The following is a 28,000-nucleotide window of genomic DNA, read 5'->3' as shown; positions in this document are numbered from 1 at the left end:
TTCAAATACCTGGAATATATGATTGATCAGAAGGGTCTTATTTTATAGGTTGGAGAAATAATACCTGTAATATTTTCAGGCGGTCTGAATGCGCAGTTGGGTAGACTTCAAAAGATAAATAATAGACTATGCTTAAAAATAATAAATAAAAAATATACAGTTGGCCATTACCCTGTAGCATGTAAAATGTGAGACATAGGAATTCATACCCAACCCAACCTGAAAATCTGGCCATGAATGGTTGTTATAAGAAGCATTATATTGTTAAGAATGAGTGTCCACCTCTTTGTGTATTGTAACTGAAATTATGTGTTAGTCCATTTTGTATTATTATCTTTACTATCTCGAAAATTCCTATTACATTTTGAATTTTATCACAATAAATACATATAATGAGAACAAAAACTTTTCAATGGATGCCTGACAAGACTCTGAGTCCTGCTTGGAAGAGTCCAAGAGTCAAGCTGTTTTGTTCTGAGAATTTATTGGTCCCCGAAGAGAAGGAGACAGAGACTGAGTATTTCCAGATACACAAGTGGATATTATCAGTCCAGGCTTCCTTTGGCCAGCTTCCTGGTGAAGGTTAATTTTAGCATTAAGTTCCAGCTCTTTCTCAGCTGGAGTCTGGCAACAGAAGCCAAGCTTTGAGTCCAGGAACTCCTTTTTGTGTGACAGCCTTCTCCTCTCTTGGCGCAGTTTGCCCACTGACCAGCTTTTATAGCCCCGTAAAAGTATCAGCTGACTTGAGGGCAGATCTCTTCCATAAGCACCCCTAGGGGAGCTTTCTTTTCTCTACGTGAAAAATCAGCTACTTTGTTCCTAAGGCTTGTTTTCTCTGAATCCTTCCTGTACCAGTACATTTGAATCCTGTATTATGGGAGAGATCTAGAATCACACAGTAAGTAAAGAGGATGAAGTATTTCCTGCAGTGATTGTGCAATAATAATACTAAAAACATTTGTATTGGAGGAAAATATTTTCATTCTTTGACCCCCCAATTACAGTTGCACTGAGTATGTTCTACCAATTTTGCTTCGGTTCCTTGCCATAGGATGTTCTTCTGTTCCAGCAGTAGGATGCTGTCGGTTTCTATATTCATATCAACATGAGATAGGCTGATGTTTCTGATTACAGAATAAAAACTTTTTTTTGTGTTCACATGTAATAATCCTTTGTTAGAGATACTGTCCAGACAGCACAGCTGCATAAACCGAGTAAACAATATACATTTTATCCTAGTGATCAACAGTTCATAGATTCTTTTCCTTCTTTATTCCTTCTTTTCTCTCCCAAATTAAAGGACATATATATTTTTCTTTTTTAATTTGGTAAACTTCCAATCCTATGGATTTTTTTTTTTTTAACTGTATATTGTAATGATGTTTTATGCCTCTGTACTATTTTAATTATTTTACTAGTATTTGGTTGATATTACATCTGGTCAACAGATTGAGGAACTTAATCATAAAGAGCATATTATGACATGGGAAATATATACCCCTTAGGCGAATACATCTCTTGATTCTACTACTGGACTGCTTGCTTTCTTCAGGCTATTTGAGGAAAGTGTAATTACTGTGTTACATCAGTTCAGAAGCTTGCTAGCAATCTAACTTTCACGTCTTCATTAATCATATTCCTTTTCTTTGCACTTTACAACCATACCGTGATTGGTGACTGTTAAGAGTGGACTATTAGATGGATGGACAGATGAAGTCAATGTATAGGACTAAACTGCTTAGTAGCAAGAATGTCTTCTAGACCGCAAAATATCCCTGTGTTTCTTGATCAGTTGCTCCTTAGCACACAGATTTGGTGTAAACAAACCTCACAAAACACTTGTAAATGAATGAGTTCTTCTGTTTCACCCTTCCAGGATAATAATTAAGTATTGGGGACACATCAGTTATTTTTATTTTTATTTTTTTCATTGGTGGATGGTAAAAGCTGTTAGAAATCATTGTCCAGACTTCATTGATGCTTTTTTTTTTTTTCCTCTTAAAAGACAATTAATTATATTTAAGAGTAGAAAAAATTGTATATGAAAATTTTAGCCATTTGAGATTGTCATAGGGAAAGAGGGTAAAGGGTGCTGTCTGGGGTGAATAGAAAAAATGAATAGTCAATTCCAAGTGCTACCAAAATAGGAAAGAACAGACCTGGGTCGCTCACATGAGAAGTGCTGGAAGAATTCTCTGGAAGTTAAACTATGGGATTAAAGGTCTCTAAGGACCTATGGAGTACTAATAATATAATAACAAGAAAGAAATTCTGTTTTTACCTACTTGGAAAATTCTGGTTAATGTGTGAATAATTTTTGAGTACCCTCCTAAGCATATAATTTTACTAAAAATAATTTTACTAAGAAATCCCCTTTCCAAAAGGTACTCTAATTTGGTTTGTTCTGCTTGTTAGGAACTAACAGCTTGATAAAGGTTCATTATTATTTGTTATATATACTCTGTATTGGCTGTCACGATAAGAAGCCATGTAATAGGCATACATGTAATTAAGCTGCCCATGATAAAATTCTGGATAATCTACATTTATAGACAAAAATTGTAGATTACTGATCCACAGACCTGAAGCAGATATTACTCACCATTTTTTTCCACCCTCTGCTGCAAAAAGAAAAAAACTCTAATTGCCAGAAGAAAAAAAAGAAATGTATTATTATGAGAACAAATTAAACAAAAGCAAATAGATAAAGGAACAAGCTCCGGAAAGATCTGATCTGGGATTGCTGAAATGTTAGTTTTAAATACAGAGGAACATGGGTCTAATACTGACCTTGTACTTGAGTAGGCTATATAGCACTTGTATTTGTAAAAGAAGGTATTTAAATCATTGCTTTCAATTTTTGTTTCATATTCAACATCATAAGGAATTAGCCATGCACACTGCATTCTTTATCAGTGCATGCAGATGATGATCTTATCTGATGTCCTGTTGATGCTACTGTAATTGTACACAGCTTCATTGTTGTTGCTTGTGAACAAACAAAAACTGATTTGCCTTCTTTTCGGTGTTATTTCATGCCCAGTGCAAATAAGTAATATGTGCCTTGATTATATCAATTTGTGTTTCTATTAACTTTTTATGTGGGTTAATTTGCAGTTTGCATCTGAATCCTTTATTTAGTATGTTAGTGTCAGTTTTTGCAGGTTAACAAGAAATTGGAGAAAAAAATATGAATGAATACTTTCATAAAATCTTGGATAGTGCTGGAAGCGGTCATGAGCACCAAGTGAGCATTCTTCACTTTAGCTCAGAGTTTCAGCTTATTCACAATGCTTATTTGTAATGAATTTATTCTAACCACTGAGCAAGGCAGACATCAAATTCGCATGCAGTCTTTCACAACTGCCTTTACATGGAGCCTTGCCTAACAAAATTGATAGTACTTAGTATGTCATCCCAAGACTTGATATTCTCCTCTATGACATGGTAAACTTGGCTGACTTAACACGTCAGTGTTTATTGCAAGAGACAGCATAAACCCATGGGGTATAGTTTCTCCATGAGTTCTTGGTTGGCATTGTCAATTTTGTATAAGTTTAGTATTTTGGAAGTATAGAGAAAGGTGTGTCTAGCTAGAGAAATCTAAATTATTGGCTTGCATTATTTTATTGGAGCTTTTCATACAAAAATGTTTTAAAAAGGTACTATATGCATTAATACAATAAATGGTACAATAAAATCTAACATTTAGAGAAAAACAAAGGTGAATTGATTTCACAAAGAAAAATGTCATGTCACAAATGATTTAGTTTTATTTTCAGAATGATTATATATTGCAATGTTTCTAGGAAGACACAAATTAAAATTTGAAGCCTTATTTTACTTAAATACTGTTCCTGGCCCAAAGCACTTCATGCTTTGTTAAAGTCAAGGTGGCATGAAAATTGGCAGCTTCAGACGAAGCAAAAGGGAAGGTGACATTAGATAAAATGAGCACTACATGGTTCTTACTAACATAAATGTGGTTTAAACAAGTATTTTATGTTATAAAAATACATGTAATGAATAATCATAATTAATTTTCAAACCACAATGTTAATCTAATCAATGGAAAAAATGATGAGCTTGAAGATGCAGAAAATATGTTGTGTAGAAATATCAGCACTTTGGAGGAAAAAAAAGTGTACTTCAGGAAGAAATATTCTGTTAATATTTTTTTCTGGTTTCTTATAATGGTTTTGCATCTTTTCAGTTTAAGCTTGTGAAGCAGAGCAAAATTCTGAAGCATTATTTATTTATGTTCCTGCCTGAATTGTGCGAGTGGGGAAGGTAGCACCAGGGTAATTACCAGATCATGCCACTTCTCTATTGCTCTTGTCATCAGGTTACTGTGAGAGCTGATGGCTGAAGCAGCATGTGATTCATTAGCTTCTTTGGGATGGTCACTGTGCAGCTGTGTTTTGCTGCTTTGAGCTGTAGTCCTGAAGGTAGTGTTAAGGAAGTGGAAGAACTATTCAAACTGATCAATCAGTCATGAAAACCATACAAACCCATTGATTTGGAGACTTTCTCCTTGGGTGCCAGTCCAAGCAAGGCTACAAATGTGCTACTTTCCTCCAAACTTATCACCTGAAGTGATTATCTGTTTTTTTTTTTTTTTTTTTTTTTTTTTTTTTTGGCTAAGATCTCTGATGTTTAAGGAAATATCTTGTGGGACAAAATAAAGAAGAAATATAAAGCTAAAAGATACTATTGATCCATGTGGCATTTTGTAATCTGAAGTTATCACGATGGGACTGTTACTCCAATTTGGAGAATATAAACTTGGAAGACAGTAAAAGGAAGCTTTATTCTATTGAGAAATAATCAAGAATTTTGATAGTTATTGAAGCTGCTTATGAAATCCAAGAGTATTTTAGCATGTAATGATAAGCTTAGCAAGCCTTTTTCCAATTACCTTGGTAAAAACAAAGATTAGTGCAAAATTTGTACTTTAGCAAAGTTGCAAGCAGCAAAACTTTTTTAAAAAATGTTTTAAGGATTTTTATAACTTCTCAATATAACATTCATTTTAATGTTCGGAACCTACACACATTTTGAATTTTGAAATAAAATTCTCCAAATACTTATTAAACATTAAACATTAAAAGAGGAGAGTACATCTTACCAAAAAGAAGTGAGAAAATGATCTGATGGCTGGATGAAGCTGTCAGTCCTTAAAACCATTGGTCTACCCAGTCAGTACAATAAAGGAGCATTTCTGCCTCACAAATACGCAGCCTGCCAGCACTCTGACAAATAAAGTGCCCAAATGTAGCCAAAAGTATGGATCTTACCTGCAAATGTGTAAGTACAAAGAATACCTCCTCATTAAAAATATTACTTATATCACCCTATAATTCATCTTATTCCAAACTTAAATATTCTGAGGGAGCATATTTTATGTTTTTGTGTCTATTATTGTCTTTTTATCCTTATTAAAACAATGAACTGAATGACAATTAGCCATTCTTAACAACTCTAAATCCTTAACATGATTTGCTAAACAAGCACAGCTGATATACTAATTGGGCTATTATTTCCATCTGACTTTCAAAAACATTTAATTGTGAAGTACTTTTCAACTAATAATTCAGGATTATGAAAAAGAGGTAACATTAAAATATATTAAAATATCTTTCATATGACCATACTTGACCTATTTTCTATATAAAATCAAGTCCTCTAAGAATGAATATTTCTAAGTTTTTAAATCTGATTATATCCATCAAATGCAAAGTGACAAAGATGAAAACTATGACTCAAATGGATATAACAGTATTAATTTCACAGTATATAAGAAGATTGAAAATGTTTTATAGTTCAGATTGTATATTTCAGAATAAATCTGTATCACTGTCCTGTGGAGATGAAAATTCTCCATCTTAATCTTAAATCACAGGAGATCTAAATTTTACCAGTAGTCTTCTGCATAACTAAATTGTAGATTATGATAAATTAGCCATGTCTTTTTTCATACAAACCTGCATATCTTAGATAGAGCTGGTTACATTAAGTATCTTTGGCAAGGAACAATGATTTGCTTACCTATTAATCTAACGGTGTAACCAGCAGGGCTAGGGAGGTGATCGTCCCCCTGTACTCGGCTCTGGTGAGGCCGCACCTCGAGTACTGTGTTCAGTTTTGGGCCCCTCAATACAAGAAGGACATGGAGGTGCTCAAAAGAGTCCAGAGAAGGGCGATGAAGCTGGTGAGGGGCCTGGAGAACAAGTCCCACGAGGAGTGGCTGAGGGAGCTGGGCTTGTTCAGCCTGGAGAAAAGGAGGCTCAGGGGCGACCTTATTGCTCTCTACAGGTACCTTAAAGGAGGCTGTAGCGAGGTGGGGGTTGGCCTGTTCTCCCACGTGCCTGGTGACAGGACGAGGGGGAATGGGCTAAAGTTGCGCCAGGGGAGTTTTAGGTTGGATCTTAGGAAGAACTTCTATACCAAAAGGGTTGTTAGGCATTGGAACAGGCTGCCCAGGGAAGTGGTGGAGTCACCGTCCCTGGAAGTCTTTAAAAGATGCTTAGATGTAGAGCTTAGGGATATGGTTTAGTGGGGACTTAGTGTTAGGTCAGAGGTTGGACTCAATGATCTTGAGGTCTCTTCCAACCTAGAAATTCTGTGATTCTGTGATTATCTGTCTACTGTCTGTATACCTATTTAAAAGGAAAAACCCAAGTGGAAGGTAGCAATACGGAAGCACTTTTGGGGCATCTCTTTTTGACAGTTCTGCATTGTCAAACTGCTGAAGCAAAGATATCTCCTTAATAAGCTCATTTTATTAATTGAAATTGTACTGAAAATGAATAAATATGTTTGGGTCATATCATGAATGTCAGTGGAAAACTATGGAACCAAAGATCCCACACACACCCCTGCCCAGGGTAAAAATTCAAATAGTTGCTTTTGAACTTGTTAATGTAGTTTTTGAAATACTCTGACTAACATGGTATTTAATAACTATGCATCATTGGGTAAAAATTTCAGACAGCAAATATATAGTGCTTTCCAAGAACTATTCACGTCTTTTGTGCTTTCAGTAGTAGTGTTTTTATAGGTATGGTAGGGATTTTTTTTTTTCTTTTTTCATTCTAACTGGTCGTTCAGGCTAAAGATGCATGTTTCATTGGAAATAATGCACGGAGAAATGCACACAAAAATAAGTGGAGGTATTAGGATGTCTGTAGATGCATTTCTTGTACTGAGTCGCTACCAAAGCCAGTTTTACATTCTGGAATATACTGAAATGTGTCTGACAAGAAGTATTTGCATTATGAAACAGAACATTTGCCATGAGTCATACCAATAAAAAAAAAAAAAAAGCATGTAAGTAGACATTTAGAGTATTTGCATTTGACCTATTTCTAATCATTTTTAGTTTAGATTAATAGCTATGGGTTTGTTTTGTCTTCTGTTTTGTATGTCCAGGAGGGAGCAGCTACCATCTGGAAATACATACTATTGTACTAAATAATACTGTAATACTATATATACTAAAATAATACTGCTCGTGTTGGATGAATGCTTTGTTTATTAAAACATTGTTTTTCTTGTAATTCCATTGACTGTTTATCATACAATGTTAATGATTTGGAAATTACTCAATAGAATTTATTTTTGTAAAATAATATGTTTTATTTTTTTTTTATAAATAATGGAAATGATATATGCAAAAGTTTAGTTTCATTCCCCATGTTTCAATTTTAAATGAAACTGATTTTATTGATCTACTTCACTGGAATAGATGTGATGTTTGTTGTAATATGAAACAAACTTCACAGAGTTCTGTCCAGAGAAATTTAGAATTTATCAAAATGAGTTTTAGAATTAAAAATACCAGAGTTAAAATGCCAGTGTTGCAAAGTATTTGTTGTCTAAGTTATTGAAAATTCAGACATTTTCAAGAGAGAAAAAATATATGAAGGTAAGTTTAAGTATATAGCTTTACAATTTCACTAGCTGGGTCCAGGAAGTCTCTGATATATTTTGTTATGTTTTAAAGTCCTACATTGTAATGCATATCTCTAAAGGCAAGTTGTTATATCTTTGGACACTTTCTCAGATTATTTAATTTTCTTGCATATTCCAGTGTGCAGTACCTTAATCTGGATAATGAAAGTAATTTTCTTTCAAGTACTTGTTTTACTGTAGAGTTCTGAAGCCTGTCTGTGCATGAGATTTAATTTAATCCCTTGAGCATTTAAGAAGCATTCCTGAGACTGTCACCCAAAAGTGGCAAGATTAGCACTTGTTGTTTATTGATAGAGTGTCCCATAGGAAAGACATTTATCTGTAAGGATGTTGTTTTTCCAAATAGAAATAATGTCTATCTGGGAATATAAGCACATTGTGAAGTACAGAAAGAGTGGAGTGCAATGCCTTTTCACGTAGCTCATGGTACAGGGACACAGCAGTTTACACAGGTAAAAATTACATGTTGACAAAACTACATAGGAACTACATAGGAACTCATTTCGTATCAGGTAAGAATATAAATGGTTGAGGATTAAGGAAGACATAACAGTCCTTGTCATAACATGAATGTTCAAAAACTATAAATCAGCAATAAAATCATATTCTTACGCCTGTGCCCAATGTATATTAGATGATATTGTTTACCAGAGGGTTTATTTTGTTCCTTCTGGATTTAAGAAAAAAAAAAAAAAAGCGGTAGGGTGGGGGGAGGGGAAGGGGGAGAGAACTCAATCATATTTTGTGTTCCAAGATTTTAGCATCAGAGACTGCTCAATCACTGGCTCTTCTAATCTTTTTGAGAACTTTGTGATTAACTAGTCATAAAATTTGGCCTGCGTTAGCAGATCTTTACTAATCCTGTGCCCATCCCAACAAACAAAAACTCTGTGGTACTAATTCTCTTTTCACAATGTGGTCCTGTTCCCATCAATGCATTTTCTTTGGATTTATATAGCACAAAAAGAAGAATAATCAGATCTTTTCCTCTTGTTTATATCTCTAGACTATGCATCAAATGACTTCTTTTAAAGCAGTTGTGATTCAATGGGGATGTTTTTAATTTGCTGCCTATTCTCTTTACCTCTGAGGAAAGAATTTCGTAGATGCTGAATACTTTTAGAACATGTTTTCTTGGTTAAGAGTTGGATCATATTTTAAATTAGTTTTAAGAGGAAGGAAATCATGTAAATGCTGTGGAATTCAGATAAGCACTGTGCATAGGAAATAAGTACTTTAATTTGGGGTGCCTAGAATTGGTAGGTCAAGCTGATGATAATAAAGGACCAGATCTTAACTTTGTTTCAAAGAACACGTAATCAATATTCACTCTCCTGTGTTATTTCCTCTTTGCTTGAGATTTTATTTTGAAGTTGAAGAGTGCAATTGCTTAGATATTCCACTGGGTGTCATGAGGCAGTTGTTAGAATCGTCAATACTTGTAAGAAAGTAAAGGAAGAAACACAGTGTGCAGTCTGCTGAATGCCAGCTAATGTAATTTTAGATGTGACTAATACACATGCCATAAAATAAAAAGTTCTTAACTCATTAACACATGTATCTTATTTCTGTATCTGTATAAAACATACACAGGAAGAAAAATATTACTAGAGATCATTTACAAGAACTATTCTGTGCCAGGTCTTCACCAAAACCTTTTTATATATACCTTAGTGTTTTATAGCTTACAGAACAAGTGGAATTTTTTGTCCATAGTAGTAATTTGATGTACCAAGCCATGTATGTAAATATTAATAATAAAAACAAAATATTTGAATTTATCACACTGACATAAAGACTTTCCAATTGAAAAGTGCTCCTTCAAATAGACTCTCAAATTTTATTTTAATATATATTTTATATTTTATTATATATATGTATATACTTATATTTATATATTTTATTTTATTTTCCCTTGATTTCTCTTTAAATTTGCATCTTTTTGAACTTTATAAAATGCAAAAAGCTGTACTCTGGATTTTATAATTTGTTAATTATTGGTCTATATGATAAAACTTAAGTTCAGCCTTTTTTTTCCTGCACATGTATAACACTGTAACAGAGGTGAAGAATTTTACCAAAGTAAAACCCAAATTAAAATGGTTCTGATTACAGTGATAGATTATTTATTTTTATTCTTATTATTTTTTTGCACATTGGGAACCGAATTGTTTTTTATGGTTGTAATTGTTGAATTCTATGGAGCTGCTCATGCATAGAATTCATCTTTAAGTTTGCAACAGAATATTTAAATCTGGTTTAAAAATAATTATGAAGGATCCTGCCTAAGTTAAAGTCTGAATTGCTTTAAATGTAAATGATGTTGGCCATGAGATACATTACATTTTTTGATGAAAGGAACAGCAAAGTTAATGTGGTTTCATAGTATTTTACAGAATCACAGAATCACAGAATTTCTAGGTTGGAAGAGACCTCAAGATCATCGAGTCCAACCTCTGACCTAACGCTAACAGTCCTCACTAAACCATATCCCTAAGCTCTACATCTAAGCATCTTTTAAAGACTTCCAGGGACGGTGACTCCACCACTTCCCTGGGCAGCCCATTCCAACGCCTAACAACCCTTTCGGTAAAGAAGTTCTTCCTAAGATCCAACCTAAAACTCCCCTGACACAACTTCACAGAATTTCTAGGTTGGAAGAGACCTCAAGATCATCGAGTCCATTAAACCCATTCCCCCTCATCCTGTCACCAGGCACGTGGGAGAACAGGCCAACCCCCACCTCACTACAGCCTCCTTTAAGGTACCTGTAGAGAGCGATAAGGTCGCCCCTGAGCCTCCTTTTCTCCAGGCTGAACAAGCCCAGCTCCCTCAGCCACTCCTCGTGGGACTTGTTCTCCAGGCCCCTCACCAGCTTCATCGCCCTTCTCTGGACTCTTTTGAGCACCTCCATGTCCTTCTTGTATTGAGGGGCCCAAAACTGAACACAGTACTCGAGGTGCGGCCTCACCAGAGCTGAGTACAGGGGGACGATCACTTCCCTAGACCTGCTGGCCACACTGTTTCTTATGCAAGCCAGGATGCCGTTGGCCTTCTTGGTCACCTGAGCACACTGCTGGTTCATATTCAGCCGACTATCCACCATCACTCCCAGGTCCTTCTCTGCCTGGCAGCTCTCCAACCACTCATCTCCCAGCCTGTAGCTCTGCTTGGGGTTGTTGCACCCCAGGTGGAGGACCCGGCACTTGGCCTTTTTAAACTTCATGCAGTTGACCTCAGCCCATCGGTGCAGCCTATCCAGATCTTCCTGCAGAGCCTTCCTACCCTCAAGCAGATCGACACACCCACCTAGCTTGGTGTCATCTGCAAACTTACTGAGGGTGCACTCAATGCCCTCGTCCAGATCATCGATGAAGATATTAAAGAGGACCGGCCCCAGCACCGAGCCCTGGGGAACGCCACTAGTGACTGGCCTCCAACTGGACTTGACTCCATTCACCACGACTCTTTGGGCCCGGCTATCCAGCCAGTTTCTAACCCAATGAAGCGTGCGCCAGTCCAAGCCTAGGGCAGCCAGTTTCTTGAGGAGAATGCTGTGGGAGACGGTGTCAAAAGCCTTGCTGAAGTCAAGGTAGACCACATCCACAGCCTTTCCCTCATCCACCCAGCGTGTCACTTTGTCACAGAAGGAGATCAGGTTCGTCAAGCAGGACCTGCCTTTCATAAACCCATGCTGACTGGGCCTGATCGCCTGCTTGCCCTGCAAGTGCTGCGTGATGACTCTCAAGAGGATCTGCTCCATGAGCTTCCCTGGTACTGAGGTCAAACTGACAGGCCTGTAGTTTCCCGGGTCTGCCCTCCAGCCCTTCTTGTAGATGGGCGTCACGTTTGCTAGCCGCCAGTCAACTGGGACCTCCCCCGATAGGCAGGACTGCTGATAAATGATGGATAGTGGCTTGGCCAGCTCCTCTGCCAGTTCTCTCAGTACCCTTGGGTGTATCCCATCCGTCTCCATCGACTTGCGTATATCCAAGTGCTGTAGCAGGTCACCAACCAGTTCTTCGTGGATGGTGAGGGCCACATCCTGCTCCCCATCCCCTTCCACCAGCTCAGGGTACTGGGTATCCAGAGAACAACCGGTAAACATTTTATGTAATGTCTATTGTTTCTGTAAGAAGAAATTGAGTATATCTGGCTTTTTTTCAGTTTTATCTTTTTTTTTCCTCCTCCGTAATAACTGTGCATTAAGAAATTATGGTTTTTATCTAATCTTTGGCATCTTCAGGACATAGGAAATTTGAATTTGCTGAACAGGTTTTTTTTCTTATTCTTTAAGACTGGGTGAATAGTATTACTATAAGAATATTATACACTGCTTATAAGAATGAAGACAGTCGTTTATTTTCAGTTATGCTGTTCCCTAGAATTTAAAGTCTCTGTATTTAAACCCTTTAACAGATTTTGGGACCCAGGTGCTGGACTCGAGCCTTGTGGGTCCCTTCTAACTCCAATATTCTCTGCTTCTGTGAAACGGTCAATATGTGGTTAACTTTATGCACAAGTTATAACTGCATAGGTACCATCAGGGACAGGAAGCCTGCAATGATTGCTTGGCTTATCTAGAATGTATTATGGAAAAATAAGGATTTTATTAAAATGTCTAAAATATATTGGGTACCATTTTTGGTGCCTTCCTTAGTTGGACCTTCTTGTGCTCAGAGGTTCAGTCTTGGTATCTGATGAGTGTGAAGATGTTCAGCATCTACACTACTCCCCAGCTTCTAATAACACTTTCCCATCTAAACTGCTCTGTACCTCAAGTAAGAGTGAAAGGGTTTTTTGTTTTTTAAGAGTTTTTTGTTCGTTTGTTTTTATGTAGCTCTCGGTAACTATCAACTGGTACTATCACGATCTCTGTCCAGATGAGTTTCTTTTACAGCAGGGCATCATGGAGGAAGAGGTTGTTAGAGAAGTAGGTTATCATCTTTCCTCTTTCTCACTTTGTGGCTCACTGAACTTGCTTTGCCTCTCTCTTTCTTTGTCTTTATTGTAACTAGAATTATCTAAAGGGGCCATTCCACGCATACTTAGAATTACTGAGATAATGCAGTACCTTTAACTAAAATGATTAATATCAGAAAATATTTAAATAGTATAATAGCTGACTGCACTGAGATTTTATTTCATTTAATAGAAAATACCATTAAAGAAAATAAGGGCAGATAATAATAGGACAAGGGGGAATGGTTTTGAACTAAAAGGGAAGATGTAGATTAGATGTCAGAAGGAAATTCTCACACGGTGGGTGGTGAGGCACTGGCACAGGCTGCCCAGAGAAGCTGCGGATGCCCCATCCCTGGAGGTGTTCAAGGCCAGATTAGATGAGGTATTAGATGAGGTCCTGGGCAGCCTAATCTAGTGGGAGGTGTCCCTGCCCAGAGCATGGGGTGGTTGGAACTAGGTGGTCTTTAAGGTTTCTTCCAACTCATATGATTCTATGATTTTGTGGCAAAGGAAAACAAGAGAAGACAGAAGTTAAAAACTGTTCACATTACATTGTGTAGAAACCTAGTAGTATATTGTGGCATGTGTATTTTATGTACAATGTGTATACATTCAGTTGATCCTATCACCCAAGTCGTTGTTTAAATGCTAAGACAAGGTTGATGAATATTATGATCTGGTTTTATTTTCAGATTGAAAATCTACAGGAGCAACTTAGGGACAAAGACAAACAACTAACTAATCTAAAAGACAGAGTGAAGTCATTGCAGACGGATTCTAGTAACACAGACACAGCACTAGCAACCTTAGAAGAAGCACTATCAGAAAAGGTAATATTTTCTTGTGCAACAGCATTATGTGCTGCTCCTGTGGGTGAAGTATGTCCAGAAAATGTCTTTTTAAGTTGGTCCGGCATCTGCAACAAAACCTATGAGCCTTGCCAGGAAAGCAGGTGGCTCTGTTCTGGCACAATGGGCAAAGAGTGTTTCCTGACTGATGAACTGAAACAGGATTCTGAGGTACCGATGGATGTCCTTTTAAATGAGGATGGAATGATCAGCTCAGAACATGGGAAGATTTTTGCCTTAGTAGAAGGTTGGTAGTGGTTGTTCCCCGCATGAATAGAAAGACATGGACACCTGACTGAAAGAAGGGAGAGTTTGGGGTATTTTAATGGCTTTGTGGTCTTGATTATCTTGTTCTTTTGCCTGTTAAACAGAGCCAAACTGAAGAGCCATCATCGACAATACCAACTGTTACTTCGGCTTGTTCTCAGCTCTATCGGCTTACTACACTTAAATTATAGGAGAAACCAAACAGACAAACTGGAGAATTGTATTTCTTTTCCACCTTAAAAAACAACATACTTTTAATTTGAAAATTCCTAAGTTGGAGAGATAAATCTGGCCTATTTAATGTAGCGGCAACATTCCCACTAATTTTAGCAATTTCTGGATTTTTCTACCAGTTAACTTTGAATAGGAGTATAATCCAAATTAATGTGTGCAAAAAAAAAAAAAAATAAATTAGTATAAATACTCACTTTTTGTGCCTAACAGATTTCAATATGTATCACTTCAGTGTACACAGGTGAACACAACTAATTAAAAGGTTAAGTGCTATTCTGCAGTGCCTAATCTGATGAAGGCATTTATGGCTCTATGTGCATTTAAAATGCTACTGTGGTGTTGGCACTATTACCTAAATTGCTAATGTTAAATTTTTGATTTCTTTGTACATTTAATCACCTTGTGGGGTGAGGTGGGAGGGTGGGGGAACATGCTTGGCATTATTTCCGTTACTTTATATGGATAACTTTTTCAGTAAACTTACAGAATTTATGCAGGAAAGTAAGTATGTGCATATCATTAATGTCTTTCACTGCTAATTTGGACACTGTTCACCAATCTCACAGCATATCATTAAAAAATAAGTTACTTATTAATCTGTTTTTCTACAAGTAAACTATAATCTTTGAATTAGCTGAAGTTGTCACTTTCCCAGTACTCCCAGGGAGGCAGTGAAGAGTTTAAAACAGTCCTTTAACCATTGTGTTATTGGTGTTAGTACAGAAAGTAGAGTGAAACTTGACAGTTCTCCTGTGCAATTAAGCATGGAGTACATAATCAAAAGCCAAAGTTGTCTTGTACCCCATATTCTGACTCAGCTGCAGGAGACAATGAATCATAGAATCATAGAATCATAGAATCATAGAATCATAGAATATTCTGAGTTGGAAGGGACCCTTAAGGATCATCAAGTCCAACTCTTGACACCACACAGGTCTACCCAAAAGTTCAGACCATGTGACTAAGTGCACAGTCCAATCTCTTCTTAAATTCAGACAGGCTCGGTGCAGTGACCACTTCCCTGGGGAGCCTGTTCCAGTGTGCAACCACTCTCTCTGTGAAGAACCCCCTCCTGATGTCAAGCCTAAATTTCCCCTGCCTCAGCTTAACCCCGTTCCCGTGGGTCCTGTCGCTGGTGTTAATGGAGAAAAGGTCTCCTGCCTCTCGACACCCCCTTACGAGGAAGTTGTAGACTGCGATGAGGTCTCCCCTCAGCCTCCTCTTCTCCAGGCTGAACAGGCCCAGTGCCCTCAGCCGTTCCTCGTACGTCTTCCCCTCCAGGCCCTTCACCATCTTCGTAGCCCTCCTCTGGACACTCTCCAACAGTTTCATGTCCTTTTTATACTGTGGTGCCCAGAACTGCACACATTACTCGAGGTGGGGCCGCACCAGCGCAGAGTAGAGCGGGACAATCACCTCCCTTGACCTACTAGCGATGCCGTGCTTGATGCACCCCAGGACACGGTTGGCCCTCCTGGCTGCCAGGGCACACTGCCGGCTCATATTCAACTTGCTGTCTACCACGACCCCCAGATCCCTCTCTTCTAGGCTGCTCTCCAGCATCTCATCGCCCAGTCTGTACGTGCAGCCAGGGTTTCCCTGTCCCAGGTGCAGGACCCGGCACTTGCTCTTATTGAACTTCATGCGGTTGGCGATCGCCCAGTTCTCCAACCTATCCAGATCTTTCTGCAAGGCCTTTCCACCCTCAACAGAGTCCACAACTCCTCCAAGTTTGGTGTCATCAGCAAACTTGCTCAAAATACCTTCTATTCCTGCATCCAGATCGTTTATAAAAATATTGAAAAGTACCGGCCCTAAAATGGAGCCTTGAGGGACCTCACTGGTGACCGCCCGCCAGCCTGACGCAGCCCCATTCACCATAACCCTTTGGGCCCTGCCTGTTAGCCAATTGCTCACCCATCGTATGATGTTTTTATTTAGCTGTATGGTGGACATTTTGTCCAGTAGGATCCTATGGGAAACCGTGTCAAAAGCCTTGCTGAAGTCCAAAAAAATCACATCAGCTGGTTTCCCTTGGTCCACCATACGGGTGATCTTATCATAAAAGGAAATCAGGTTAGTTAGGCAGGACCTACCCTTCACAAATCCATGCTGGCTGGGACCAATGACTGCTTTGTCCCCCAGGTGCGCCTCAATAAGTTCGAGCACCATCTTCTCCATGATTTTACCAGGCACTGACGTGAGACTGACAGGCCTGTAATTGCTAGGGTCTTCTTTCTGACCCTTCTTGAAAATCGGCACAACATTTGCCAGCTTCCAGTCTACCGGGACCTCTCCAGACTCCCAGGATCGTTGAAAAATAATTGAGAGAGGTTCCGCGATGACATCCGCCAGCTCTTTCAGCACCCGGGGATGAATCCCATCTGGACCCATGGACTTGTAGGGATCCAGGTGGAGTAGCAAATCCCGCACATGTTCAGAGTCAGTTGGGAGTTTGTCATCCCCACCGTCCCGGTCCTCCAGCTCAGGGCACCCTGGGTCCCGAAGCCCATCATCGGCATTGAAGACAGAGGCAAAGAAGGCGTTAAGCGTCTCTGCTTTGCCTGTGTCATCGTCTGTGAGGAGACCTTCCCTATCAAGGAGCGGCCCTATGTATTCTTTAGTTCTCCTTTTTCTATTCATATATCTAAAAAATCCCTTTTTATTATCTCTCACAGACACAGCCAGCTTCAACTCTAGGTGTGCTTTAGCCACACCTACAAACACGAACAGCATCCCTGTATTCTTTCCATGTCACCTGGCCCTCCTTCCAGTAGCGAAACACTCTCTGTTTCCGCCTAATCTCCATAAGAATGTTCCTGGTCAGCCATGCCGGCCTCCTGCCGCACCTGCCTGACTTGCGATATTTAGGAACTGCCTGTTCTTGTGCTTCTAGGAGGCATCGCTTAAAGAATGACCAGCACTGGTGGACATCAAGGCCTTCAAGAGCAGCTTCCCAGGGGACCTTGCTGACTAGTTCCCCGAGCAGCCTGAAGTCCGCCTTCCCCATATCTAGGGATGAGGTTTTGGTGGCACTTTGCCTTCTGTCACCGTAAATTTTGAACTCAACCACTTCATGGTCACTATGACCGAGGCGGCCACATCTCCCACCAGACCCTCTCTGTTTTCTAGCAACAGGTCTAGGAGGGCACCTTTCCTAGTTGGCTCCGTTAGCACCTGCACCAAGAAGTTATCATCTAGGTGCTTCATGAACCTCCTGGACTTGCTCGTGTCAGCCGTGTGGCACTCCCAGTTAACGTCTGGCAAGTTGAAGTCCCCCATAAGGACAAGGGGAGTTAATCTCGAGGCCTCTCTTAGTTCTGTAAAGAATAATTTATCGGCGCTATCGTCCTGGCCAGGCAGTCTGTAATAGACTCCCACAACGACATCCCCTTTATTTGTTCGTCCCTTGATCCTTACCCAGAGGCTCTCAACTTTGCCATCGCCGACCTGAAGCTCCACACAGTCCAGCCCCTGCTTCACATACATCGCCACCCCACCACCTCGCCTACCCTGCCTGTCCCTCCTGAAGAGCCTATAACCATCTATCGCAACACCCCAGTCACAGGACTCATCCCACCAGGTTTCGCTTATGCCAATGATGTCGTAGTTGCGGGACTGGGCCAGTACTTCTAGCTCATCCATTTTATTCCTCATACTGCGTGCGTTCGTGTAGAAGCATTTCAGGTGCATCTCCTTACACTCAGCACCTTGTGGATCTAACCGAAGGACCTCACTGGCACACAGCCCCTCTGATTCTAGCGTACCATCCCTTAGGTCTTCACTGGCATGCCTGGTTTTAGCCCCTTCCCCCTTCGACTCTAGTTTAAAGCCCTATCTATCAGCCCTGCCAACTCCTGACCAAAGATCCTTACCCCTCTCCGAGAGAGGCCCATCCCATTCGGTGCCATCAGGCCCGGTGTAGCATAGACCTTCCCGTGATCAAAGAACCCAAAGTTCTGCCGGTCACACCAGTCTCGAAGCCACGAGTTTATGTGAACAGCACACCTTTCAGCTTCGATCCTCACTATCGGAAGGACAGAGGCAAACACAACCTGCGCGCCTGATCCTCTAAGTAGTCGCCCCAAATCCCTAAAGTCTCTTTTGATCGCCTTCAGACTTCTCTTTGCTACTTCATCGCTACCAGCCTGAAAGACCAGTAGCGGGTAGTAGTCAGTGGGCCGTACCAGGCGCTTGACTTTCTTGGCAACGTCCCTGACCCTGGCCCCAGGGAGGCAGCAGACTTCCCTACGGGTAGGGTCAGGCCGACAAATAGGGCCCTCTGTTCCCCTAAGGACAGAGTCTCCCACAACAATCACCCTCCTGTCTTTCTTGGTGGAGGCAGTCCTGATGCGTGGAGTCGACCTCCTCGCCCTAGGCATCCTCCTGGGAACACTTTCTATCTCTTCCTCAGTTGCTGGTCTCTCAATCTCCAGGGCCTCAAACCTGTTTCGTAAGGGCACCTGGGAAGGTGGGGCCGGAAGGGGAGGGCATCGCCTGCCATGTCGAGCAGGGACCTGTCTCCATTCCTCCTCAACTCCCAGATCCCCTCCCTCTGCCCGACGGCGACAGGGCAGGGGATCCACCCCCATTTGGGGTGTCTCACCCCGGTACCTCTCCTTGAGGCCCTGCAGGGAGTTACTCCACAAGTCTACCTCCCGCTCACACTCCCTGATGGCCCTCAACCTCTCTACCTCCTCCTTGAGCACCGCCACCATGCGGATCAGGTCATCCACCTGCTCACACCTCACGCACGCAGCGTCTCTGCCTCCCGCCGATGGCAGCAGCAGGCTCTGACACTCCCTGCATCCGAGGTTGAATAGGTTGAATAGATCATGTATAGTCTACTTCTCACTACCAGAAATAGAAAAAGTTAAGAAATACTGCGTTAAAACTGAATGCAAACTAGTGAGTGGTGGCAATGAACTGTTTTCATGCCTTTTTATACTAGTACCATTCTAAAATCTGTTGAAATAAATATGAAAGTTTAAAACTAAAATATTCTATTAATCTCAGACATACAAGCTAAAATTTTACTAAACCCAAGATGCATTATTCCTCAATATAGCAATGAGGACTTGTCCCAGAGCTTGTTAAAAAATTGTGCTATTGAGTTTCTTTCCATATGTTAAAACTCAAAATGTGACACTTGAGATCCTGATGTTATGGAAATTCTGTGACAATCTTTATTTCAGATTGCTGTAGTAAATATTCTAAATCTGTTAAATGATGCTAGTTTTAATGTTTTGCAAAAGCTAGATGAACTTTGGATTCTAGATCCAAATCCTTCTCTGAAATGTTTTTTTGTTTGTTTTGTTTTTGCAACTCAAGTCTCCCTCATTTGGAATTACATGAATACATATGACCTGACACTTTTAAAGAATCATCGTGATTAGTGGTTTTTCCAAGTGGAATTGATTAGAACTCACATGGAGTCCCTAAGGCTGAATTCTGTACAGAGTAGTCACTTGCTTAAATAATATCAGCTGAGAATGGCATCTTTCCTGCAGTATTTGCAGGCTGCTCCATGGTGCATGTTCAGTGAATAGTATGGATTGTTTCCCTCTGCCACAGAAACTTCTGTCTTTGTGCAGCTGATGAGGACAATGGTATCTGTTTTAAGACAATGCTTTTGAGTAATGGCACAAAGCTGAATTGTGCTGTGGTGTCTGATGACTGTTTCAATCACTTATGAAGTGTTATTGTAAGCTTGTAAGTTTAATGAAGGCCACACTTTCAAGGGTAGGTTTTTCAGTCTTAAACGTACTCTCTGAGACATCTTTTTGTTAGGTACTTACACATTGAAAGAAGCCAATACATGTCTTCAGGAAGTTCCAAATGAACCATTATGCTTAGCTTTCTTGTGTCTTCTGGCAGCTATATACCTTGGCAGTTTCTCTTTACACGGGTGTCTCATTTCTAATTGTGTCCAGTTTTCCAATTTATCCTAGCTGCTATCATTGACAGATTTTTCTTATCCCTAATTGTCTGCAGTACAGTTCTTCAGACTGTCAGACCTCATCAGGTTATTAACTTTTTCCACTGGCACTACTGGTAGAAACGTGGAATAGGTTTCTGCCCAAATGGGACAAAAACATTTAGTGGTAATTTCTTAGTAATAAATTAATTTGACAAATGTAAATACTTTTATCAATTTAAATTTGTAATGCTGGCAAGCGAGATGCTGCTTTCATTCAAGAATACCCAATTTCCATGGCAATGCAATGGTTGACAAATTTATATACCCCTTATTATTTATAGTTTAAATACCATATAAGCTTATGCTCCTCCCACTCAGCTACATCATCTCTGATGTTAAGCATGGTTTTTGGCTTTACCTTAATTCTTTATCAATTCACAAGTTGTTAGAATTTTATTTGAAAAATACAAGTCCAAGAGCATCATGGGAAGCTCTTTTAAAATAGTGATGAAAATTATTTATACCAGTTCAATTAACCACAATTCATGAAAATTAATTTAGTTGTTTTTCTTAGTTACTATGGGTAGAGATAAATATTACAACAGAATCATATAATGAGATTGTTACGAAGCTCTTTTTAAAAGTTCCCAAACTGACATGTTTGAGCATTTATATTTTTCTTGTGTTGCTTTTGAAAATACTCAGACAGAGATTTAGGCTCTGAATTAGAAAATAGGGCTCCTAATTCTTCATGAGAAGTAGATTATTCCAAGTTTTTTCTTGGATTTTCTTTTTCTTTCAGATTTAGTGATTAAGTGGCTTAATAACACTAAATGAGTAATGACTATCGACATATGAAAACCATCAAAATTTACAGTAATGGACCCATTTTAATCTTTTTATTTTCCAGGCAATATTGCTGATATCATTTGTTTCCTTGTCAGGAATCAGAAATGAACCAACAGAACTTCAGTCACTGTTGGGCACATTTTAGAACTAAACTGAAAAATGTGCTCATTCAATTCCTTACCTGTAAGCACAGGCACTCTACTAGGTGCTGAAAATTCTTAACAATGATGGAGGTTACATTGCAATAAACCAAAAATAAGTTTACTCCTATTAAAAAAAGTTTTAACATCAGAATATGCAAAACTGCTATCAGCTCCCTTGATGTTTTAACAAGAAACTTTTCAAAGAATATCTCAGCTCTTGCACTGGTCCAAAGCAGCTCAAGAGGTTGCTTTCATGAAGCTGATATTTATAAAGTTGGCCCTGCTGTAGCAGCATACAGCAGATAAGTAACTGAGTATGCCTGATAATAGAGCTATAAGCTGTGGCAATTCAGTTCCCGCTTCTGTGATAAAGTGCAAATAGATTAGGCCTGTGAGGTCCTAGATTAGTGCATAGGAAAGCTCGCCAATGCAAATAAGACTGAAACAAGAACACATTGTTGGGATTTCTGTAAGCTAGCTGTTAATCAAGTAAAACGTGGTATATTAGGGCCTTTTAACATGTTTTTGACATTTAGCCCTATGCAGCTGACAGGAAAATTAGTCTTCTTTTGTGATTGACTGAGGGAAAAATTTATACTGTTTTATTAATAAAATTAAATGATAGTATGTTTAATTTGTTATAGCAGAAAATATCACTTAGCTAAGTAAATCTTTAGGACAGAACCAGTGTTGAACTAAGTATAAAAATAACTACATATATTCTGAACAGCTGTTCCACTTAGTGGAGATTGTAATTTTAACATTAATATTTAAGGTATTAAGGAGTTATATAATTTCTTTTTAGGAATAACTCTGACTTATTAAATATCCCATACATATATATATATACATATATTTCATATCATATAGTGCAAAGGCCAGCTAAAAGTAAAATTACATTTGCTGGTTTGTCATTTGTGTAATACTCAACAATGTTGCTGTGCAACTGCCTTCATTCTACGTGAACATATTTCTACGTGAAGTCCTACCAGGTATGTATGAGTCAGAGGTCTGTATGAAGTCTGGCATCATTCACCTTCATAGTTTTAGGTATCTCTGTGCAAGCAAGTTGATACTGCCTTTGAAATGTTTAATTACACTGAGCCAGATGGTTTTGGCTATATCATTTAATTCTTTTTTTTTTTTTTTTTTAATTTTTGTACCATGTGAATGAAGTGGAATGTAGTATGCCATCAATTTATATTTCTGAATGAAATGAATAGGGCTATGAGTATATGTGGTAGTCTTTACTGTTTTATGTGAAGATTCTTACAGTCACACTAGTACTGTAATAGGCGTATTCAATAGCTAAAGCTCACGAAAGGAGTCCCTGTTGCCACTGGAATACTAGACACAGAATGAAAGTAGCTGTGTGAACTTTCAGCTTTTTGAAAGGTGTTTTCCTCAGGAATTCAGTAGGAAATAATAACTATGCCATATTCTTAATGCAAGATAAGTCAATATAGTGGTGATTGTATGTCAATATCTAAGAGATTCCAAATACATATATTTGCAAACTCAAACATAATTGTTTAGTAAAGACCTTCATCTGATTGTTTAAGAACTCCTGATGATATTTAACATTATAAAATACTGTGTAATGTTGTTTTTTTTATTCCAACTATTGGTAAAACAAAGCGTTACAGCTGGAAGCCAATATTATATAACTGGAAGAAAAAAAAGTCATTTATCTTAGGAACATAAATGTTTGAATTGGCTCTATAAGGAAAATATTTGAAATATAACACATTTTGCATTTAAGTCTAGCTTCACATACAGTAATAGATTACTCATTTAGCAAGCATGTGTATACTCCATTAATACTCCACATCTGCTTTTGATATTTTAACAGCTCACATTACATAATCTATGTTGCATAATAAATTGTTTACTATATAGACATAACACAAAAGAAAGTTTATTTTTAAATATTTAAAATAAAAGTAAAGAGCTATAAAAATTAAAATTGAACTTAAAAGTCTAGTATGCTTAATTGAAAATACAGAGGGGTCTGCAGTTACCTTTCTAATAAACAACAGCAAACATTGGAGACATTCCAAATAAGTTTAGATCTCTATGAGAAGTGGAATGTTTTTATTTCCTGAATTGGCATTTAAATATTGTCCCCGTAAAGTCAAATTGTGTTCTGTGTAACCAAATTTTAATTCAGTAATATAAAGTAATAAAATACTTGTTCAATTCATAAATCCATAGAAACTGATTATTAGTTTTAAACTTAACAAATACGATACCACATACCAATCCATACCACAAATACGGTGTTTAAATGATAGGAAAATGAGTAAATGGATGCTTGGTGAAAGGTAGGTCTACAGAAATGGAAAATATAAGGGGACATTTACAGAAAACTTTCCAGTCTTCTGAAAATGCAGTGTTTTCTAGTAACTAAGTCCTATTCAATACAAAAGGAGGAGCAGACAACAAGCAGAGGCACTGGACTGCTGTCAGCAGGATTGCTGATTTGGTCAGTGTTGCATTGGGTTGAATTGTGAAAATAGGGAGAGGGAGAATGAGCAGACGGGAAACAAATTATGCTTGAGGTGCAGAATCTTGAAAACATTTCTGCCTTTTCCACAGAACCACGGTGACTGGAAAAGACCTCTGCACATTATCTAGTCCAAACCTGCTCAAAGAGCAGGGTCAAATATAGCAGTTTGTTCGAGATCTTGTCCAGTGCAACTCTGAATATCTCTGAAGTTGGTGACTGCTGGCATGAAAAGCACAGCCTTGAGTTTAGGCTTTTTTTTTTTTTCTTTTTAATTAAAAAAAAAACATATAAATATTGACAGTTGGCATTTTGCAAGATGTGTGTTGAGCTTTGGAAGGTTCAGAAGCAATCTTCATAAGACCTCTAGAGTTCAGAGGAACGTTGTACCTAACATGTGAACAAAATGAATGAATAACCAGGATAGTCCACACAATAGATGCTTTTTAAAAGTGCTGTTACTACTTAAGCTAACTTTCATAAATAATTTTGTTTTCTTTCATTAAATTGACTAAGCTAATTGGAAATCAAAATGAGATGTGCAGCTGCTGAAATATTGCTTGCATTGTAATGATTGCTGAGGTATAATAACCACAGCTGAGAGTACATTGATATGGGTAAAGGAAAACCTTGTGTGCATATGTGTACTGTACTGGCAGTAGAATGAAGTGTATATATGTGCAGTATGTATATATGTGTGTGTATGTATATATATATACACAGTATAAGGAGTCATGGACAGAGGGAATTAGCATAAGATATTTTTCTCTTTTTTCTAATAATACTAAGCTTCCATCAGACTTTATAGTTATGTGAAATATTATTTTAAGCATTGATCCTATTCTTATGCTCCTCCTTGGAGTTTTCCAGCATAAGTACAAAATGATTTGAATAGGATCCATGAGAATGCTAATGGCTCTACCTGAGCCTTGCCACTGGTAACGTAGAACTTCAGTCAGGATGTGGTTTTGTCCCATGTTCATTTAACTTTCCTAAATTACGTTGCTTTTCTTGATTCCCTGATAACCACTTCCAAGATTGCTCTAGTAGTTCCACTGATAACTGCTTAAATTGACCTATTACCAATTCAAATTTACTTCCAGTGGTTATTTTATTTTACCCTAAATATTATTCTGTCTAGTATTTGCATTCTTTGAGTATTGGTAGAATGTGATTTTGAAGAATGTAGTCAAGGCTTAACAAAACCATACTACTGTATGTGATTTTTGCATTTACCTTTTGAATTAAACACCCAGTCCCTGACTGATGATTTCTAGCAATCCTTATAATAGTCAAAAGAAGTCATCAAAATATTGAAAAACATGGTTGAGTTTAAATATGTGTAGGGTCACTATTAATTAGATGGAGAAGAATCTTCCTTTGGATAATATAAGTCGTATCAGAGTATCTTTTCTGTGTCTTTCTGCATCAGCAAATGCATTACTAGGATGAATAACTTTCCATATTTATCACAAGACTAATCATATTCATAGCAATATAGATATTAAATGAAGCTTCTGTACTATGAGTGTACACTTGAGTGTACACTCATCAAGTATTGAAAACCTTGATCTGATGCTACTGAAAGCAGGGGAACTCTTCCACTGACTTTAATATCATTAACTTATCAGTCATCCTCTGCTTCTGAAGGTTGGTTTTCTAAGTGCTACTTAATGTAAAGAAATTTTATTCTTGCTTTTCTTAGAATGATTCCCAACTTTTGCATTTTGCAATCCTTTCCCTTGTTAGGAAAGAATAATAGAGCGCTTGAAGGAGCAAAGGGAGCGAGATGACAGAGAAAGACTTGAAGAAATCGAATCTTATAAAAAAGAAAACAAAGACCTGAAGGAGAAAGTTAATGCTTTACAAGCTGAGCTGACAGAAAAAGAGGTCAGTCTTCACAGTAAAATCTATGTTCTATGTCATGATGATGAAAGAAAGTGCATTAGGATTACTCTTGAACCATTTAAAGTAGTGAAGCTCTGCCACTTCAGTGGTCAGCTTTTATTGAACTTCTATTTTCTTAGGCATTCTTCACAGTCCTCACTTTTGTACATAAAATATTGCCTTACTTTTTGCATAGTTGTGTATCGTCTTTGCTACTTTTTCCTCTACATAAGCCTCCACAAGGCTCAAATATTTAATTGTTGATCCTGTTTTCACTTGTCAGTCAGATTAACAGACTTCAAAGTAATTGTACCTCCAGAAAATAATGTCAACTTGTCTGTATTATGAATGTTTCAGTGTTTCACTGCATGCAAGCTCCTGTGATTCTTTTTGGTTGTATTCTCAAAATGCTGTCTTTGGCTAAACATGCTTATCTTTGTGTCAACTCTTTTTGAGGAAGGGGAGGGGGAACAGGATCCAAGTGATTACTAAATTGGCAATAAGTTAGTGTCGTGGTGACTAGGAATTAACCTTTTGCTCTTGGTCATTTTTCAGTCTAGTTTAATCGATCTCAAAGAACATGCATCTTCATTGGCATCAGCAGGGCTGAAAAGAGACTCCAAACTTAAGTCTTTAGAAATAGCCATAGAACAAAAGAAAGAAGAGTGTAGTAAGTTGGAAGCACAGTTGAAAAAGGTAAGTTCCATCTTAAAAACAAACAAAACCCAGCAATAATCAGGGAAAAAAAAAAAAAGAAAGGACCACACCCAAAGCTCTCATGTTGAAAAGATGAACTTGTTTACTCTTCTAGAGTAAATCTAAAATCTACCAATGGTGTTTGCTGATGCTTGCATCAAATACTTCTAACTTTTTCTTAAGAGGCTTGTACCAAAGCCATTAGAAGCCTCCAAAATTATCTTGATTACCTATATGAGGGAATTCTGAGAAGCTGATTCAAATAAATGAACTGGGAACAGGACACTAGAGGGAAAGTAGAAAGGCAGGGAGAAATTATCGAACCATCAATTTTTATGTGAATGAATTTATACCTTTATTAGAAGTAGATGGAAATGCTCATAGTACGAGGAAAAAAGTGAAAGCAGAACCTTCTAATGAAAAAGAAGTCTGCTTCTAAAATGGAATTTCTAGTTGGGTTTTATTTCTGCCTTTTTTTTTTTTTTTTTTTTTTGATGAATGTATGTTTGTGATAATTAAGCAAACAAACAGAAAGCTTACCTCAGCTAGCAATTCAATAAGAAAGAAAGAAGAAAACATTTAAAGGAAAACATCCAAATTATATTTTTTATAACATGGTTTTATTTAAATTGATGCATTAATATATTTTTTGCTTAAATGATTTGCAAGGTTGTGGATGCCTTTTCTACCATACATTATTTCTTTGACTTGTTTCTGTGTCACCTGGTTATGTCTGCTCTCATTGTTCAAATGCCAATGTCATGACACATTTGATGGGTTCAGACATTGTTTGCCTTCTGTAGTTCGTGAGTAAGTGTAGGGCAAACATGTTTCATTTCCTAGAAAAGTGTTCATATGTTCTATGAATGTTACCACTGTTAGGATAATATTCTGACTTTTTTTTTTACACAGGTTGAGTAGTATCCTGCTCCATGTTTAAGCAGAGTTTCAATACCCTTAACGTGTGAAGAAGTTACTGCGAAGTGTAAAGGAGGATACTAGAATGAAAATCTTAGAATTCTATTATTTTTTAATTCAGAAAGAATATGTGCAGTTAGCTGGCAGTATTATATGTTTAGTTGTGGAGATGAAAGAAAGGAATGTTTTCAAATTAACATATACAAAAGCTTTTAATTAAAATACAGCTCCTTTATAAGTTGCGTAGCTTGTAAGTGCTATTGATGCCAGAATTAAAATATCCAAATAAGCTGTTTCACTGGAAGTCCTTTTTTTTGTTTTTTTTTGTTTTCTTTTGTTTGAAAATAATTCAGCTTACATTGCACTTTGCTACAAAATGTACTTCTTTACAATCTGAAATATCTTATTTGTCTGCAATGAAAAAAAAAACAAACACAAATTAGTGAAACAAACAAACAAAAAGCATAAAGCACAGATCACTTTAAAATCAAAATAATCATAAGGACTTGAAATCCTAAGTCAATCTTCCATGGCTGTACATATAAACACATCTTATGGTCATAGAAAAATAAGCACTTATAAAAGTCAGAGAGTGTGTGGGATGTCTTTCATATAGAAAAGGAGTATGTTCCTTGTGTATAAATACAAAGAATTATTAAATGAAAGTTGAAAACATAATAGTTTTATTATATCATAAATACAGCATAAAGCCCCCATGGAAACTCACCCAACATTTGTAGGAGACCAGGTATTTCCACAATAAAATGTAGTTACAACCTTCTTTGTGGGCAGA

The 28,000-nt window shown here is 37.9% G+C and overlaps 1 protein-coding gene across 18 annotated transcripts in view; it reads left to right on the top strand.

The window, feature by feature from the left end:
* ERC2 (ELKS/RAB6-interacting/CAST family member 2) overlaps positions 1-28,000 on the top strand; it is a 556,650-nt gene that overhangs the window by 211,542 nt on the left and 317,108 nt on the right. For 12 of the 18 annotated variants that reach the window (XR_011100132.1, XR_011100130.1, XR_011100127.1 and 9 more), the window contains 3 exons: positions 13,632-13,769; positions 25,456-25,596; positions 26,149-26,289. Coding sequence is in view for 2 of the 18 variants with exons in the window: in XM_068694082.1 (XP_068550183.1) it covers positions 13,632-13,769; positions 25,456-25,596; positions 26,149-26,289 (420 nt within the window). In the remaining 16 variants the exon portion in view is untranslated. The remainder of the gene's footprint in view (positions 1-13,631; positions 13,770-25,455; positions 25,597-26,148; positions 26,290-28,000) is intronic. The other 6 variants (XR_011100137.1, XR_011100136.1, XR_011100135.1 and 3 more) reach the window with 3 other exon arrangements.

The sequence above is a fragment of the Anas acuta genome, chromosome 11 (assembly GCF_963932015.1).
Source record: "Anas acuta chromosome 11, bAnaAcu1.1, whole genome shotgun sequence".
NCBI classification, from domain to species: domain Eukaryota; kingdom Metazoa; phylum Chordata; class Aves; order Anseriformes; family Anatidae; genus Anas; species Anas acuta.
Note: the sequence above shows the minus strand (reverse complement) of the source record. Positions and strands in the feature narration are given on the sequence as shown.